Genomic DNA, 19,732 nt, shown 5'->3' on the forward strand with positions numbered 1-19,732 from the left:
GAACACTCAAAGCATTGTAGATGTGAACAAGATCAGAGATCATAACAGCTTCTAAGTAATCAGAAAGTAAACAAAGTTCAGATAAGTAATTTACGAATATTAACACTCGAGTCCGCCGCAACATAAAATGATCTGACTGATCGATGGAAGCTGTCGGGCAGAAAGGAGACCTTAATGGTCTCATTGGGTAGCGGTGCAACCATCCCACTCCAGTAGCTACTGCAGATCATAATTGATTGCGAAAACTGACTTGGACGAAGGAAGAAAAGAATGTTAGTGTTTAACGTCCCGTCGACAACGAGGGCATTAGAGATGGTGCACAAACTCGAATTGTTTTCTTAAGTACGGTGAAGGTAATTGACCGTGCCCTTTCAAAAGAACCATCCTAGCATTTACCTGGAGCGGCGAGTAACCTAAATCCGGATGACCGGAGGAGGATTTAAAATGGCTAGTCAGTGCGTTACCCCTCTCGGTGTATGGGTGAATTTAGTTAGCTAGTTAGTTTCATGATCCACTGATCATTTGCATGATAAATCGTAATGAAATGGAACGAGTCATTTTACATGCACATCGCAAATTAATTTTTAAATGTGGCTATGTGCTGAACATTTATAAGGTATTTTAAAAAATTTGCGACAGATGCGAGTTAGTAATTCCTACCCACCACCTTTCATACGTCATAATAATAGAAATTCTTCTACAGGATGGACGGGGTTGTAAAGGAGAAACTTTTTTAGTTTGTTTTCAAATTTTACTTTGCTATCTGTCAAACATTTTACATCACTGAGTAAGTTATCAAACATTTTTGTTGCAGCATTGCGCACCTCCTTTTTTGTTAAAGACAGTCTGAATGTGGAGTAATGAATGTCATTTTACCTTCTGTTATAATAATTACATACATCATTGTTCCTTTTGAACTACAGTGCATTATTTACAACAAACTTCATGAGTAAATAAATATACGGTGAAGCAGCAGTCAGAATGACGAATTCCTTAAACAGACGTCTACAAGATAGTCGTGGATGAGTATAACATCTTATTCTTTTAGCACGTTTGTTAGCAATGAATACTTATTTTCTTAAAGATCAGTTACCCCAGCACATTATTCCGTATGACATTATTGAATGAAAATAAGCAAAATACGTCAGCTTACCGATTTGTCACTCCTCAAGATTTGCATTGATTCTAAGTCCAAATGTGACTGAACTAAGTTGTTTTAGGAGTTCCAAAATGTTATTTTCCCAGTTTAAATTCGCATAAATATGACCCCTTAAGAATTTGGAAGTTTCTAGTCTATTCATTATTTTCTCAGCATGTTTCACTCTTATCATTGGTGTAGTACCCGTAGGTGTGCAGAACTGAATATGTTGTGTCTTTTTGAACCTGAGGGTGAGACCATTCTCAGAAAACCAGTCAATGATACCTTTTGGTTACGTATGACATTATCCATTTTTTGGCTATACCATCAATCCCAAAAACCTCACTTACCGAGGAGAATACTGTGATTCACAGTCAAATGCCTTAGATAGGTCACAGAAAATACCATGCGACAGCATGCATATCAATATGTTCCTAAACGCAAAGCATAAAAGCGGGATTTTACGGTGCTCATACCTCGTTAAATCTTGGTGATAAAAGGTGAAGTCAAGTGTACTGGATAGCCCTTGGGCAAGGGGCCATTTGTAGACCCAACAGAAGGACCGTCTTGGTGTTAACATAGTACAGTACAGGGTCAAAGTATGAATATTAAACAGTTCCACGTGCTTAAGCAATGGGGGAAATCGGATAGCTCTTTTTGAACTTGATGTGGTCTGCGGTGGGCTTGATGGACTTGTGGAGGCACAGTTAGTTCATGAGTGGTTCCTCGGGAACCCCAAAAAAGTGTTTTTTTTTTCTATACTTTCACCGTCACTTGTGGACCAAAACCCAGCCGAGGATTCCAACATGGCTACGCACAGCATATGGCTGAAATTTTTACGATATATTCCTAAGGTCCCGATCTCGAACGACCTTTAAAATTTTCTAGATATCTTTATTCGAGATACTGAAGTTCAAAATTATCTTACTTGTGGATGCAAAATACGCACGTAAAATGCAGAGTGAGGTGGAAACGTAATCTATAAAGTGATTTAGCATGGACAGATGTGGTATAAAGTGGCTCCATAATCATGAGAAGGTCTCTGAGAACTCCACGTTGGAGTACTGAAGCACATGAAAAATTTTTGTGTACGTAAAATCTGGTCTGAGGTGTAAAATCAGTTTTGCGTTATTTAAATTTCACATAAGTAAACTATCAAAGTTATACTGACCCATCAAGTTCTTTTCACATGAGTGATATGCCCTGTTGTGGCAGGGAAAAGCAGGGAACCAGCGGAAAAATGCTCCTATAGGAGCACAGAAAAGGCGAATATACTCTTCATTTTCTCTGAATGAAAAGTGGAGTACCAGCTGTCTCATTCTACCTCTCTCCGCACCTTTAATATTTTTCACAAAAATGTTGGCATGCGAACATATTCGTCCTTTTTCTTGTTCAGAGAGAAGGAAACAGTAGCAGCGGGAAAGAGACGGAGAAGTAATAAATACTGGAAGGTTTTGACAGTGGCTGCGATACAGAAAGAGTGAAGGAGACAATGGCAGTCTGAGAGAAAGAGAGAGTCACAGTGGCAGTAGAACAGAGTCGACAATGAGAGAATATGCTAGGAAAAGAGTGGAGGAGACAGTCCATGTGGGAGAGGAGTAAGAAAGAAGGACAAAGTTGAAATTAGTGAGAGCCAGTGATAAAGAATGATAATGACAACGAGGAAGAGAGAGGCAGTGACAGTGACAAGAGACAGAAGCACTTTGAGTAATGAATGAGATAGCAGCAGTAAGAGAGGAAAAGAGTGAGATAGTGACAATGAGAGTGGACATTAGTAGTAGGACAGAACGAATCTGATTGTGGCTTTGAGGCAGGGGTCATTGACAGAAAGCCACAAAGATATAATGACCACGAATTGGACCGAGTGAGTGAGAATGGGCAACTGGGAGTGGATAGGTATGAAAGATTTACAGCGATGGACTCGTAGGTGTGTGCGAGTTACAGCTAGGGCAGACTGTGTGAATGAGTGGTGAGTTGGATGTTAAAAAGAGCGCTAATATGTTCGCAAGCCAACATTTTTGCGAAAATTTTTAAAGGTGCTGAGGAAGGTAGAGTGAGGCAGCTGGTACTCCACTTGACAGTCGGAGTCTTTTAATAAAGAGGAGCATATTCAGCGTCTCTGGGCTCCATAGAAGGATTTTAACACTGGTTATATGATGGCTGTATAATTTTGTGAATAAACATGTAAATGGAATTCTCAGTAGAGCAACTCTGCTGAAACAAAATCAGTGATTTGCTGCGAACGTTATTGTTGCTAAGTGGAGATAGTATTCTAGAATACATCACCTTTTTAAAAAATTTGAAAAATGATGTCAGGAGTGAAAGAGTATAGTTTCGAGTCACCGAAGAGCTCAGTATGAAATGTTGTGCCAGTTAGTAACAATGTATTTCAAATGTAGACTTTTCGACTCAATCTCCATGTAATTGACCTCAGTAATTGGCCTAACTTAAAAAGAAATACAAATTGCTTCAGCACGTTACGTATCACTGTTTACTTACACCCGGAGCTGTGTAAGGTGGTGTTCCACGCGTCGTTCTCTCACTGGGACAGAACAGTGCACTAGTCTCTGCAGTGAATTACACATTCTTGCAAACACCACGGACCATCTCGTAAGTCTTTGCAAGGCTGTATAATTCGCTCTCCAAGTTTGTTAACTGTATCAACAGGAGTGCTGTAAATCTCCATTAGAGATGACTCCAGACAGAAAATCCAGGGGACTGATGTCAGGAAGATATTGAAGGTCAAAGTACAGTCCCTGTTCGTCCTATCCATCTGGCCAGTCATGCATGTAATATATGGCCCAACTATAAGGGGCGTTCAAAAAGAAACGAGCCGGAGGCATAATTACAGAAACCAGCACCTGTATGTTAGAAGTATTGACCCTGGCTGTTGAGGCACTTGTCCCACTGTGACACAAGGCGGTGAATGGCTGTCACATGTAATTCCTTGGGCTGCGATGTTAACCAGTTCCGCACGTACAGATGGACGTTGTCACCCGAGGTGAATCGTTTGCCGAGCATAACGCTGCAGTTGAGCACGACAGTGTGCCATTCGACATGCTTCCTGGCGTGGTTGAAGACTAGGACACACTTTGCGCATGTGCAGTCGTTCCTTCATAATGGTGTGAACACTTCCGACGCTCAATCCGACCACGGCGGCTATGGCTTAGCCTGTCACTCGGCGGTCCTGGGTAATGAGTGCATCCACCAGCTAGACGATGACATCGGTAATGCAGTGTGTTGCTCCAGACTGTGCATCATCGGCTAACGACACCCGTCCTTCCCTGAAACGCTTGTGCCCCTACAAGAGACATGCAGTGTTCGCCGTACACTTGTGACAGTCGTCGACGAATGTCCGCTCCTCCTACTCCTTTCACTGTCAGACAACGAACAACACCTCTTTGCTCTTCTGTTGACGCCTCCATGTCATTGTTTGCAATGCGACTGGCAGCGTTGGATGATTGATGCAAGCTGCTGCTAGCTCTGTATAGTCACGTGACGTGCACGCGTGTCCTCTGGCGAAGGGCTGTGAACTTCCACCCTCTGATCGGAACCACACCTCGTTACACACGCCACGATATTGCCCTCCTGTACCGGTTTGCGCATCCCAGACCCCGGCTCGTTTCTTTTTGAACGGCCCTTATATAAACCATGGGAGAAACTTGAGTGTAATCATATGAGGACTTAATCGAAAAGGATACAGACATACATTTGTTCTAATAAGTACCGTACTACATACTGAGCGCAAACACAGATTCGCAAAAGGCTTTTTTGTGGACCTATGTTCACTGGAACTTCTTTATTTCTCTATCGTGTACTTTCACCATCTTAAGTTTCTGCTATAATTATGATATAATTCACTGATTGCTTCTTGCAGCAGTAGGCAGTACCTGATGTTAGTAGGCGTAGCCTTCTGTTAAAGGTTGGTGTGGCGCTGTGTCACGGGCTGTCGCGTTGCAGGCGCCCGTCAGGAAATGGCGCTGAAGCTTCGATCCCACTCGCGCTCGTATGTATATATATATATATATAGTGTGTGTGTCCTCTATAATGATATAATTACTCGATAGGAATGGGCACCTGTTTGTTGCTTATGACGACAATAACGAAGGTCAATTACCGACACGAAAATTTCGAAGGAAGGAAGATTATTATTTTATGTCGCGTCTACATCTGGGTCATTTGAGACGGAGGAGAGCTGACACTTGGGCGAAGGTTGGAGAAGGAAATCGGCCATGTCTGTATTATCGCAGCATTTACCTCGGATGATTTAGGGGAAACTTAAATCTAGATGGTGAATCCACCCAAACCGCTCCCGCATGTAATATGTTATCCAATACATCACCTCGAACGGTATCAGACTTACGAAATGTAACAGAATAATTCCACAAACAAAATCATGATAGGCTGACCAAATTGCGAAGTTTCATTAAAAAGGAAAAAAAAGCGTAAGAGAACTTTTGAAAAAAGTAGAAAGAATTAGAAAGTATCAATAAAATTTACTAGGTTTTGAAGAAAATTCCTTTCAATCAGGGCCTAATTTCGACAGGAATGCGCCGAAACAGCGTTCCGGTACTCGCTATTGAATTTTTTTGGGTTCCGTGGAACAAGTCGACACAGGAGATTTAAAACAGTGTACGTGTGTCAGATAGCAGCATCGACACAGGAGATTTAAAACAGTGTACGTGTGTCAGATAGCAGCATAACTACAATTTACCTTTGCGCCGGCATCAGTAAACGTGACAATGGGAGACCAACGTAATGTGATCGGCAGGGGTATGGGGAATTTGGAATTGTTCAAAAATGTTTCAAATGGCTCTGACCACTATGGGACTTAACGTCTGAGGTCACCAGTCCCCTAGAACTTAGAACTACTTAAATCTAACTAACCTAAGGACAGCACTTATATCCATGCCCGAGGGAGGATTCCAACCTGCGATCGTAGCGGTCGCGCGGTTCCAGAAAATTTGGAATTGTACATGAGCCTCTATGGACCAGGAATATCCTGATCGCTATTCTAAATACTTTATTAATTAATACTGAACATACATTCAATGAGCACCTACAGTGAACTGTTTGAACGTTGTCGCTGGTTGCAGCCAGTTCATAGTTCATAGTCGCGAAGACTAACGACTTCTATCAATGTGTAACGAGCGGAAATAGGGAGCTAAGTGACACTGCTAGAGGGAATGATGGTAGCACCTGTTGTTTATATTGAATCCTGTGGTATTATTGTTTTGATTATGAGAAATTACGCTTTATAAACCTCAATTTCGGAACAGTATTTTGTAAAAAAATGATTTCTCATTGTAAGTTTTGTCACTAGTTTTCAAAAATCGAAACTTGTAATTTTTATGGCTGAGATGGAGGGTGGCGGAGGGGGCGGGGAGGTAGTTTGTATGGTTGAAGAGGCGTGTTATGGCACGGAAAAGTTTTGAAATTAAGCACTGCTTTTAATTACTCAGTATGTACGGATTGACGTAGCCTCCCTTCCTCTCTTATCTCCGTCTGTCTGTCTGTCTGTCTCTCTCTCTCTGTCTGAATCACTCTATCTCACTCTCTTTACACACGTCACCGCTTTCCTAGTTTCATTATTAATTAGAATTTCACGAAAGGTTACAGCCTTATATCAGTTAGCTATGATTTACATCGCTTAGATCGCGAGTTCTGTGAGGGCATGTTCGTCTCATTAAGCTGAACAGCTGCTTTGATCTTGAAAGGGATACTTATGCGCCAATAGCTGGCACCCAGTAACCAGCACAAGCTTTCGGTGAAGTAATTGACACATTTACAAATGAATTTGGGGTATCAGCTACGAAACAGACAGCGGATGTGGCTTCGATAAAATTCATGTCAAGATTCAGATCGTCCCTGAGTTGGACTAACTAATGAGAGCAACACGGTGTCTAGAGATACAGAAGCATTTCAATATAAAAATTTCATATTTCACTAAAGAGAACATTGGGTTACGCCGACGTTGCTCAATCCTAGAAATATTTGCCTTATGGTAATCAATTTTGCCAGAACCATTTTAATTCTCATTAAGCGGTATCTGAAGTGGAGACATTAATACTCTGGAGACTTCACAATTGAAATGATTTTTGACATTTTATAGTACATATATAGAGAGTCGCATTTCGTTCATATGTGAATTTAATAAGTTTGTTTTGGGTATGTTAACCATCCCGGCGAATTTTGTTCTCTGATATCCCTCGCTTCATATTTATCTTTTCCTACTGACGCACATACCAGATGTTAACAACCGAGCGACTGATATGAATAACACATTTAGTGCATCCAACTGCTATGGGACCCCACACCATCAATAAGTTACTGCAGCAGCAAGGTATATTATTAGAGACAATTGAATAATGATTTTATTACTATCGGCCCGTATACAAATGAAAATAATACAGGAACACAGGGATATCACTCATCTTGATTTCTGTGCTCTTGATAAGCCAGAGTACTGTGGCAGATTATTGCAGTAACAGGAGAAATATTTCGTTCATGTTTGTTAAATGTCAGAATGGAATACCTTTCCTCTGTAAGACTGTATTAGAGGTATCTGTAGTCTTTGGACCTCTTCGTTTCCCACTCTACGTCCAAAGATGAACCCATCATTACACAGCTAAATGTATCGAACGTACGTACAGCGTCTGCCTCAGACACTACGTCGGTGCCAGCCTTCGGTCTGCAAATTTCAGTGCGTGTTTACACAACAGTGCACTCCAGTTAAAGAAGGCTCTTACGCGGTATCTGCCAAGAATATACAAATGTATTTAAACACTAGGATTGTGTGTGTTGAACATTGAACGGGGGACCTAGGAACGACTTAGGGGCTTCGTCCCGCCGTAGCCTCAGTGGTCCACAAATCCACAACAGGCCGCAGCAGTCCACCCACCCCAGGGTTATTGTGCTGACCGGCCCCCAGTGGACCCCATCCACTACCCCTCCCCCCCCTCCCCCCCCCCCCCCCCCCCCCCACGGGAACGTCTCATACCACACGAGTGTAACCTCATATGTTTGTGTGGTAGAGTAATGATGATGTACGCGTACATAGACATGAAGACAGTGTTTGTGCAGCAATTGCCGACATAGTGTAACTGAGGCGGAATAAGGGGAACAAGCCGAGGCAGATGGAAAACCGCCTAAAAACCATCCACAGCTTGGCCGGCACATCGGATCTCGACACAAATCCGCCGGGCGGATTCGTGCCAGGGACCGGCACACCTTCCCGTTCGGGAAACAGCGCGTTAGAACGCGCGGCTAGCTGGGCGGACAACACTAGGATACTTAACGTTGTTACAAAGTTCATACAATTGTTTTCCACTGTTCTAAGGATAACAGAGGTTCCAGAGTTTCCATTCTTCTGTAAATGATTCGTGTTGGTGTTCTGCATCCATGATTTGTAAAACTGATGCTTCGGTAATGTTCACACCTGTCAACATCTGCCTTCACGTTGAAATTATGAATTTGTTCTTGAAGTTTGGGGGTATTTCATCTGTTTCGTATATAGTACATACCACTGACAGATTTGTCGTGGTTGGCTCTCTCAAGGATCGCAGCAGTTCTCAGGGTTGTCGTCTACTCCAGAGTCCCTGTTTCGATTTAGTTCTTTCAGAGCTCCGTAGTTCTTATCGCAGCACCTTGTCTTCAGTCTCATCTTCATCCGTTTTCTGTTCCCACTTTTTTATGTTGTCTACAAGTTGGTTTCCTTCGTATGCCTTTGTTGCACAGCACTGGCCTGCCACCGAAGCTCTTATGATTGTTCATACAGGAGTTTCTATTCTATGCTGAGGCGTATATGCAAAGTAGCACGACTCCGATGAGGGTATATAAGCACCGACATGTAGGGAAGGGATTAGTGTGGCTTTTGTGTCTTTCCGACGTGCGTGCAGTAAGAAATGCGACAAAAGATGCTGCTGCATCAAGATAACGCACGTCTCCATATTGCAGATGTAGTAACGCAGAAGTTACGTCAACTCAAGTGGGAGATACTCGAGCACCTGTCTTAGTCTTGATCTCTCTCCACGCGATTATCACGTCTTCGAGCCGTTAATAAAGGCATTGAAGGATTGACGATTCCTGTCGGACGAGGACGTGCAGTAGGCAACTACGGACTTCTTCAGGCAGCAAGAAATAGTGTTTTACCAAACGCATATCTTCAACCTGGTGCGTTGGTGGGATTATTGCCTCTGTGCTCACGGCGATTTTGCATGGTTGAAATACCGATTCTGGACTGTACGGCCTTCGAACGGAAACATTTTGATCGCCCGTTGTTAATATGTATGTACGCATATTGCATATATCCTAAGCCACTGGATCGATTTCATTCAAACCGAATAAACATATCAGTCGCTACCTGGATATAGCCGTTGTTGAATAAGAACCTCCTACCTCTCATACAACAGGGTGTGGGCGGAAGTAGGAAAGGGGACAACCTAGAAGCAGAACTCAGGAACGTCTGAAGCAATTTCAGCTCATTATTTATACAATTAAAATTATTTGTGTAAAAATATTATGGGGTAGTATAGCTCTTCGACCCATAGGGTTACGGGTGGAAGCAGGAAGTTGTGACATTTAAAAGTATCCGATAACGACCGATATCAAAGTCATTGTTTTGGGGTGGCTAGGCTCGTTGGTGACAGGCCTGATGACGCTTTCGCCTTTGGGAGTGCGGGTGAGGATACATAAACAGTGACGTATGAACAAATCTCTGAACTGGCTGATGTAATTTCTGTCGAAACTGCCACATGTAGTATTTGCTATACAGAAAAAAAATTACTGTGACAGTGAGACGTGCCTAGCACCCCCTGTGACTGTTGGTGGGGGTGAAATACGATTCCTTAAAAGCGTAAGTAACGAATGCTGGGAACAATTTCGACCAAATATGGAGTATACTCATTATTTGCACAAACATGTTGTGGGAGAAAATTATCGTTTTTACCACCCTGGGTATAGGGGTTGGCATATAAAAATTTTCGCAAACGATTTGTTTCCCGTATTTGGTTGATTTGGAATACTTTAAAAGTAAGAAGTGAAATTTATCACTTATTTGTATTGTTTAGGTAGGTCGAAAAAATGGAGACGACAGCCAACATATAACTTTATCAACGTGTTTGAAATCCATGGATTATGGCATATGGCTAAATATCACAGATACATTTGATGTCCTCTCCGGAGCCACAAGGTGTAAAACGGGCACTTGCCAGCGTCAGTTCTTTTTCTCGTAACGATTATCAGTTAACTATTGTCAGTATGCGTGAAACGAAACAGAAGGTTGTCGGTAAGATTCAGTGGAAAGGAAAAAAGCTAAAGTACTGCGAAGAAACGAAGCAGAGTATGAACGTACCCCAAGGGTTCAAGCTATTCAGCAAAGTTTCACTACAATGCAGGCTGCTAAATCTAAAGATCAACGTGAATATCTCTTACAAAGATTGCGGAAACGAGCGAGCTCATCACCGGCTACTGATACTAATGAAATATGTTTTGTGTATGTCATATAACGTGAAATTTACACAGGGTGTTCAAAAATTCAGTGCCCAAACTGACAGATGTTATGATGGAGATAACTCCATATGCAACAACATGCTGGAAATGGATACTGAATGAGCACGGAGTATCCTGGAGGCCATGAGGTCTGGCTATGAATAAAGCAAAGTTAAATGTGTTTCACTCCTTTATCGTTATGAGCAGCGTTATAATAAAGATTGAAAACTTAAAACTTACCTTCAGCACAGAGGCTGTGACGACGTGGCAGAGTGTCTTGCGTTCAATGGAAAGTGTGTGATGTATTCTTGCAACTAATTCCTCCTCTGAGTCCAAAGGCGTAGAATACACTTTGTGTTCCATGGAGCCCCTGAGAAATAAGTCTAATGGGTGAGGTCCGAGGGTCTTACCGTCCGACCCACCGATTGCCGAATTTACGACTTAATGCTGCGCATATGTTTTTGCAAAGTGCGCCAGAGCCCTACCATGTTGAACCACGTCCTCATTCTGTTACGTAGGGATAACGCCTCTGGTAACGTCGGCAGGTGCTCTTGCGAGAACAGTCTGTATGTTGGCACCTGATGTAAGGAGGCATCATATAGGACACAAACAAGAAATGGCCCACGATATCGGACCATATGTTTAATGAAAATAGTGTCTTATAACCTCCTATAACTATACATGTGATTTATGATAATTATAGCTTATTTTTCGAGTAAATTGAGCCTCATTCACAAACAGCACAATTTCAGGAAAGAGTGTCTTCCTTACCCTATTCCAGAAACCACTATACAAACGTAAGCCGCGGGGGACGGTCAATCTGGCCCCAGGCTTGTACTCTAGTATGACGAAAAGGATGAAGCAGCTGTTCACGCAACACATTCGATACTAAAGAATAGTGAACACCGAACGGAGTGGCAATTTCTTGTGTAGTTGCTTCGGGTCTGTTGTCAAAGCGCAGTAGAATGACTCCCACACAGGCAGGTGTACGCATCATTCATAGGCTGCCTGCACTAAACTTGCATATTATCAGTGTGCCGACAAAACCCATGCGGTCGTGGATTTCAGTAAGTGTGAAACAACTGGGACATCTTCGTGAAGAGAAACTTTCGTCGTACATTGGATGAGCTCTTTGACCACTGCATTCAGTTGCAACGTAAACAAAGTTCTCTCCATGTGTAGCACTCCATATTATATACTGCAACAGTCAAGCAGGTACTACAGCGTTACATGCAGTTTACTGGCTCATTTTGGACATCAGGTTGTCACAACGGTACGTGCCTTAATCAACTCTGGAATAACGATGTTTAAAGAAAGTACTTTTTGTTTATCTCTTTCGACACGGGTGGTCTCAGACATCAGTACGCTGGCGACAGCAACATGCGCTACCTCTAGGGTTCCAAAACGCCGCACATACAATCGGGATTTTTTTTCTGGGCTCGTACCTCAGATTCTATTAGCTATTGGTGATAGTAAGGTAGAGTGTTTTGGATAGTCCTTGGGCTACGAAGTATTTGTATACCAAACAGAACAGGGTCAGTGTTTGAATATTATAAACTTCCTCCACTTAGGAAAATGGAGCAATCGGTTGGTTCTTTTTGAATTACATATAGTCTACGGTGCGGCTTAGGGGGTTTGCGGAGACACCATTTAGTTCCTCGCCAGTTTATGAGAAAATCCGAAAAAAAAAGCGTTTTCGCGGCTTTTCACCGTCAGCAGTGGATATCTAAATTACTAACAGCAGTAAACTGCTCAGATTTTAATGGTATATTTTCCAGGAAGATATCTAGAAGTGCCCTCTTCCCATTTTAAAAAATTTTTATCGGTCATCGAGAAACACCCCAAAAACGTGGATTTTCTGTACCAAAACCGAGCCTCGGCTTCCAAGACGGCAATGGACAACAAATGGCTATGATTTTAACAATATATTCCTAAGATCCTGATCTCGAAAAACCATGAAAATTTTCTTGATATTTTTATCCGTTTTCGAGATAGAAAGATTCAAAATTAACCTTTTTGTAAACGTAAAATACGCACGTAAAACCCAGTGTTAGGCGAAAACGTATTTATAGAGTGACGTAGCACGGAGAAATATGCTGTAAAGTGTTTCTGTCATGAACGCAAGGGTTCTAGGAATCTGACGTTGTAGTACTGAAGCTCATGCAGAATTTTTGTGCACGTAAATGCCGGTCTGAGCCGCAAAATTAGTTTTGCGTTATTTCAATTTCACTAAAGAAAACTATCAAAGTTTTCTGCACACAAAGTTCTTTTCGTACGAGTGACGTGCCCTGCTCTAGCAGTGAAAGGAAGGGAGCCAGCGGAAAAATGCTCCTATCTGTGCACAAAGAAGGCGAATATGTTCCTGTTTAAAAGACTCTGACTGAAGAGTGGGGCACGAGCTGCCTCATTCTGCTATCCTCAGCACCTTCAAAAATTTTCCCAAAAATTTTGGTATGCGAATATTAGCTCTCTTTGTGCTGAGAGAGAAGGAGACAATGGCAGTGGGAAAGCGACGTAAATGTAATAAATGCTGGAAGACAGTAGACAGTGGTTGCGGTATCGAAAGAGTGAAGGAGACAGTGGCAGTAAAAGAGAGACAGAGGAACACAGTGGAGGTGGAACATAATTGACAGTGACAGAAGAGTGACAAGAAAAGAACGAAGGAGACGGTGCAAGTGGGAGAGGAATAAAGAGAAGGAGAAAGTGGAAGTAGGCGAGAGCCAGTGATACTGAGAGATAATAGTCCATGGCAGTGACAACGACAGAGACAGAGGTAGTGACAGTGAGAAGAGACAGCAGCAGTGGGGATGAACGAAAGAGATAGTAGCAGTAAGAGTGGGCCTGAGGGAGAGAGAGACAGAGAGAGTAGACGGTAGCAGTCGGACACAACGAAGGAGACTGCGGCTGTGAGACAGGAGACAGTGACAGAGAGACACAAGGCGGTAATGACAATGAGTTGGGCTGAATGAGCGAGTGAGTATGGGCGAGTAGCAGTGATAGGTATGAGCGGTTTACAGTGATGTACTAGTGGGTGTGAGTTATAGTTAGAGGATCTTGTAGGAGTGTGAAGTGACTTGCGTGTTAAAAAAAGAGCACGAATATTTTTGTGAAAATTTGTAAAGGAGCTGAGGAAGGTAGAATGAGGCAGCTGGTATCCTACTTTTAGACAGAGTCTTTTAAACAGAAACACGTTCGCTTTTTTGTGCTCTGATGGGATCATTTCTCCGTTGGTGTTTTTTGAGTTTCCAATACCTGGTTGCTTAACGAAATATGTCTGCTGTTGGCTCCACCATCAGATCTTTCAGTTTGGGAAATGAATTTTTGCACGCCCGGTATACGTGTGAAATATACGTGACACATGCGTATGCGGATGAAGATGCGGGCAAAAGGCTAGTTTTGCGCATGCTATAAGCGTAGTGTTTTCTATGTAGAATGATTGCCAAAGAAGAGGAGGAGACGCACCTGTCCCTTCACTATGCTGGCGGCGAACTGCATGACGACGGCTTCGACGGTGTAGGCGGACGCCCAGCCGCGCGGCGTGAGCAGCTCCATGCAGATGGCGCCGCCCTCCATGACGAAGCCCTTCTCGATGCGCGGCGAGATGACGCGCATGAAGGGCGGCGCGAACGGGAAGTTGTCGGGGAAGGCGAGGTGCAGCAGGATGCAAGGCACGCCCAGCTCGCGCATGTCGCCCGCCAGCTCGCTCTCCGCGTCCACGCGGAACAGCCGCACGTGCCACTCGAACAGGTTGTCGTTGACCAGCTCCACCGTGAACACCGGGTCGTGCCGCTGCTGCGCCTGCAGCCGCTGAATCTCTCGTAGCTCCTTCATCAGCCGCCGCGCGCGCACCTGTCGGCAGCGCAGAGAACGGGCTACCACGCGGCTCTATCTTGGGTCCAGTGTTCTCGTTTATTTTGTACACTGATTTTGTTGTATTCAGAATGATAGAATTATACCAATATAAAATGGTACTAATACTCTTACCTAAAGCACATAAATGAAATGGTTGAGAATATCAACTGCGGTTCAAGCAAACAAATTAATGAAAAACTTGATCATAAAATGCTTCTACTATTTTTATGGCATTCTTTCTATGCCAACATACATTAAGAAGTCACAGCTGCATCGTCAGGTCTTCTGTTGCTACGTAACTTCTTTTATAACAACAGTCATGTTGTGGGTAGCTAGATACCTCTTCAACGAGTTACCCCCGTCTGCCACACGCCCAAACACACTGTCAGTGGCTCAAAAAGAAGTTCAAAATGCTTCAGTCAAACTTTTCATAGTAACATGAAATGTCTGACTGGTATTAAACAAGTTTTAAATCTAAACTAAGATCATTTCTTCTGGATAATGCCATCCATCCCCATATTCTAATTATTATTTAAAAACTGGTCACTTGTAAAAAAAAAAAACCTAATTTGAAGTGTAGCTGCACGAGAAGGTCTGAAATTAATATGGATATTGATAAATGATTCGAGGAAATCAGCCAACCAGTTGCAGGTATAAAGGTTTATTAACAGCCCTTCGCCAAGATTTAAACAATTGTAAAATTGCTTTCTTCAGAGGTATATGGAACTGTTGAGGAAGTTTTCCACATTATAGTTAAAAAGAAATATCAAGTGTAAAGGATGTACAAAACCACTGGATAAAAATATAATAAGCAAAAAATTACTTACAAGTAAAATCACATATAACCGACGACAAATTTCAGAGAAAAGAAGCTCACGCCAAGTAACGTGATATTTACGACCATCAGTAAAATCAAATCAAATCCATTAAAAAACATTCCCATTGGAGTTGGGCTAATGCTAAAATTATGCCAGTATGACAAATCCATTTTTTCTGTTTCCCGTTTTTTCTAGTTCGACAAATCCTAGGAACGTATCTTGACTGTGCTTCACTCTTGTTTCCATTATGAATCGCAACGTCAGAACTGCATCTCTGCCGCTTTTATCTCTCCTTAAACCAAACGAATCGTCATCTAACAGATCCTCAATTTCCTTGTCCCTTACTTCTGTGTATTATTTTTGTCAGCAGCTTCCATGCATTAGCTGTCAAGTGTCAAGCTGGCTGTGCGATAATTCACGCACTTGTCGGATGTTGCTATCTTCGGAGTTGTGCGGATGCTGTTTTTCCTAAAGTCTGATGGTATGTCGCCAGCCTCGTACATTACACACAACAACGTGAATAATCGTTTTGTTGCCACTTCCCCCAATGATTTTGAAATTCCAATGGAATGTTATCTACTCGTTCTTTTAAATTCTGATTGCCCTAACTTTTTCTCATCGACTTCTGTTTCTTCTTCTGTCACGTCATCAGGCAAGTTATCCCCCACATAGACGCCTTCAATGTACTCTTACACATAGCCTGTAAATTGACTCGTTTTACGCCATTTCAATAAATAGACTAGTTCAAATATCTTACCTAACTACGAAGACTGGATGATGATGCAGTGGATTGTAAATGTACATTGGAATGGTAAAAATTCCATAAAGATGGTTCAAATGGCTCTGAGCACTATGGGACTTAACATCGGAGGTCATCAGTCCACTAGAACTTAGAACTGCTTAACTAACCTAACGATATCACACACATCCATGCCAGAGGCAGGATTCGAACCTGCGACCGTAGCGGTCGCGCGGTTCCAGACTGAAGCGCCTAGAACCGCTCGGTCACAACGACCGGTTTCCATAAAGAAAGTTGTATTGTTTGTTAGCTATTCCATTATTTTCATTGTGTCGATATGCAAAGAATAGCCACCAAGTCTACCTCGAACTAATTAGACTTTTTGTGTTCATACCGCTGGAAGGTGGGGACGTCTACGGTGAAATATTTTGCTATGGAGAATGAGGCACACATTCTGACTACTTTTCTTTCGCTCAGAGGCGTATATTGTTTTCATTTATTTGCAGTCTGTTTGGAAGCAATTACTGGTTCATCTTAGGGCACTTTAGAACTGTGATCATACAGCACCACAAATATACCTTATTTTTCTTCTTCTTCTTCTTCTTCTTCTTCCTCTAGTGTGCTAACTGTAAGACTATAAATCTTACAGTTACCAGACCACATTTTGCAACGGTATATTAACAGAGTATACTTGCAGTGGTATCCATCACAATGCATAAGTTCCCGTATGGTGAATCAATAGTTGCTTCGAAATAGGCACCAAAAAGATTAAAGCCATAAGCACAGTTGAGTGGGAGAAAAGTAATCAGAGAACCGACATCATTCCCCACGACAAAACGAAGCCATGTTGAATTTTTACGGTAATAAAAAAATATTGTTCAACAAATCTCACAAAATCCTACAGCGTAAATGTATAATAATCTGTTTAAACAGCAAAATTCAAGAAAAAGGCGTTGAAACTACAAATAGACGACAGCTTGAGTTGGAAAACCGAATTCTTCATTTAATGAAGTTTCCTATTTCAGAGTTGTTTGCATTATTCCTTCACTAGAGCTATACGTGAGCTTCAGATGAAGGTAATTATTTAGTCACCAAATTTACGCTGTGTAATGAGTTAAGGAAAATTTTTTTAGAGGAAACTTCGCAAAGAAGGGAATTTGCATCATGTGAAGATGTAACTACGAAGAGAAAGACATGACTATACGTCTCGAATTGCTGCTTGGGGCAGTCACACTGCGTATGGCGTTACTTGTGCGCGTGATTGTGTTATACCTGTATTAAGTAGCAAGCACTAGAGTGATGGTACTCCATTCTGACAAACAGTAGCAAGCACTAGAGCGATGGTGCTCGATTCTGACAAACTTTCTCATTCACTCTCTAACCTTCCCCTTTCTGCCGCCTATGCCCTCCTTTCCTCCCTTCCTATCATGTGTGTGTACATCTATAAAAAGGATTCATGCGGAAGGGATGAGGCAGCATAGAGCATGTTTTGTAGTATTAAGTATTCAGGGATGACGTCTTTAGGCACTCACAAAGCCATTGCGAGTGTCCTTGCCAGTGATGTTGATTCTGTGGAGAATTTTGGCAGCAGACCTTGACTCTGAGGCGTCTGTATAAAACTCAAACCTCCTCCTCCCGCACAACTTTGGAGGACACGGTATAAATGGCGCAGAACGGCTGATTTATGGCGGGTGTAAAAGAAAGGAAGGCGGCCATGCTCCAGGAGAACTGCCGTGGTCGATGGGAGGCCACACGAACGGCAGCCTCTTTCGCGTGATCGAGCATTTCGCCCTGGCGGCTCTGCAGCCTATTTCCGTCTCCGCTTGCGAGGAGCTCCATTTACCATTGAAGGCGTATTTCTTATAGATGGAGCAACATGTGGTTCGGTGATTTATGGTGGAAACTGAGGTTAGCAAAGCGCGTAACATTGAAAGTAGTTTACTTAACGGACGACTGGTTCCTCATAACTTCGATTCTTCTCCATTTTTGCGAAGTTACTGGCGAAACTACCACTGTAGCGCACGAAAAGCGTTCAACGAGGAATGCCGCACTTGTTTTTGCTCGGCTAGTTTCGGCTGAAAAGAAGAGGAATTTGTCGTGAGGCATCGTGGAACTTTCCCGCTTCAGCTCCAATAGTTTCATGAAGTTACGATAGGTGGCGGAGCTATACCAAGCCTTCAAAATGGCGTCTGTAACGGTGCGTTCGAAGCAGAGAGCTGTGATTGAGTTTCTTTTGGCGGAAAACCAGAGCATCACAGAAATTTATAGCCACTTGCAGAATGTGTACGGAGACCTGACAGTGAACAAAAGCACGGCAAGTCATAGGGTGAGGCATCTATCATCATCGCAACAAGATTGCACAAACCAATCCGATCTCCTGTGTGGTTTCCGGCCGCACACAGCTGTGTATCTTGCAATGTTAGAACGTGCAGACACTCTCATTCGAGGTGATCGACGGATCACAATCAAACACCTCGCATCTGGATGTCTATGTTGGTAGTGGTGACACATTTGTCCTCTACTTAGGTTCCTCGCCTACCGACTTCATCTGCTTGGCCCAATGATGGATGCACACCACACGGAGCAGTACTTGGATGATGAGGAGGTTATTGACGCAGCAAGGCGTTGGCTCCGACGTCGGCTAGTAGAGTGGTACCATGCAGGCATAGTGGCCTTCCCAGTAAGATGGCATAAGGCCTTCGCATTGAACGGTGGATATGTCGAAAAATAGTGTTTCATAACCAAAAGAGTGTGGAATAATATAGTGTTTTGAAATCTGAATAAAACCAACCCGCTTTCAGAAAAAAAATTGAATTACTTACAGAACGTCTCTCCTAAACAGGCTGATTTTGCTATACGGGGAAAAAGTGCAGGAAATGAGAGGATTAGGAGAAAAGAAGGGCAAATGAAGATATGATCGGGAATGCATTCTATGTGGGGTACACCGACTTGAAGGTGAAGATAAAAAAATCTTTAGCTCCACACTGAAGAGGGCACATTATCACGTAGCAGCGACGTTACCCTTCGTATCACCACAGGCACTTCTACCAGCAGGCAGGGTGACTCTCAGGAAGTGCAGATATGCCTCGCCTCTAAAGCAATGTGGAAGGCTCACTCTTCCCACAAGGCGGTCGCAGATAATACCCGCCATCAAGGTGAGGCTGTACCGGTGCTAATGACTCGCTGCCACCAAACCAAGGCCATTCTCTGCATCCCATAGGTCGATGCTGCGAATGTTGAACATACCGCCCCTCGTAAAGGTAACCACATCTGTAAACAAGATCCGTGACAAATCACAGCACCGTGGTGACGTTTTCTTGTAACCAACGGCAGAACCGTCGTCACGGGGGCACGTCTAACGAGGCCTGCATGCGTCGTAAGTGATAGGGATAGTGGCAGGTTTGGAGAATGTTCTACACGGTCGTCTGGCTTATTCCATTCTGTCGTGTCAGATGCCGGTTGCTGATGCTGGGGTCACTGTCAACTATCTTTTATCTGCGCTTGCAAATGGGCGTAAGTCCCTTAGCGCACATTTCTGGCCATATGTTCAAAGACCGCTTTTGCTTCGTATTGTGTCTGGATTGTTTCCTAAAGATGATCCCCATATACTAAGAAAAATAATCAGTTGTAATAATTTGGGGAAACATTAACGAGCTGACAATAAAGTCGAGTATGTTTTAACACATTAAGGATACA

General features: G+C 42.9%; 1 protein-coding gene across 1 annotated transcript in view; it reads right to left on the bottom strand.

Annotated features, from left to right (window-relative positions):
* LOC124594407 (ubiquitin-conjugating enzyme E2Q-like protein CG4502) overlaps positions 1-19,732 on the bottom strand; it is a 613,036-nt gene that overhangs the window by 7,200 nt on the left and 586,104 nt on the right. Inside the window, exon 6 of the mRNA XM_047132777.1 lies at positions 14,090-14,476. Coding sequence (XP_046988733.1) covers positions 14,090-14,476 — 387 coding nt within the window. The remainder of the gene's footprint in view (positions 1-14,089; positions 14,477-19,732) is intronic.

Source organism: Schistocerca americana, chromosome 2 (genome assembly GCF_021461395.2).
Source record: "Schistocerca americana isolate TAMUIC-IGC-003095 chromosome 2, iqSchAmer2.1, whole genome shotgun sequence".
NCBI classification, from domain to species: Eukaryota; Metazoa; Arthropoda; class Insecta; order Orthoptera; family Acrididae; genus Schistocerca; species Schistocerca americana.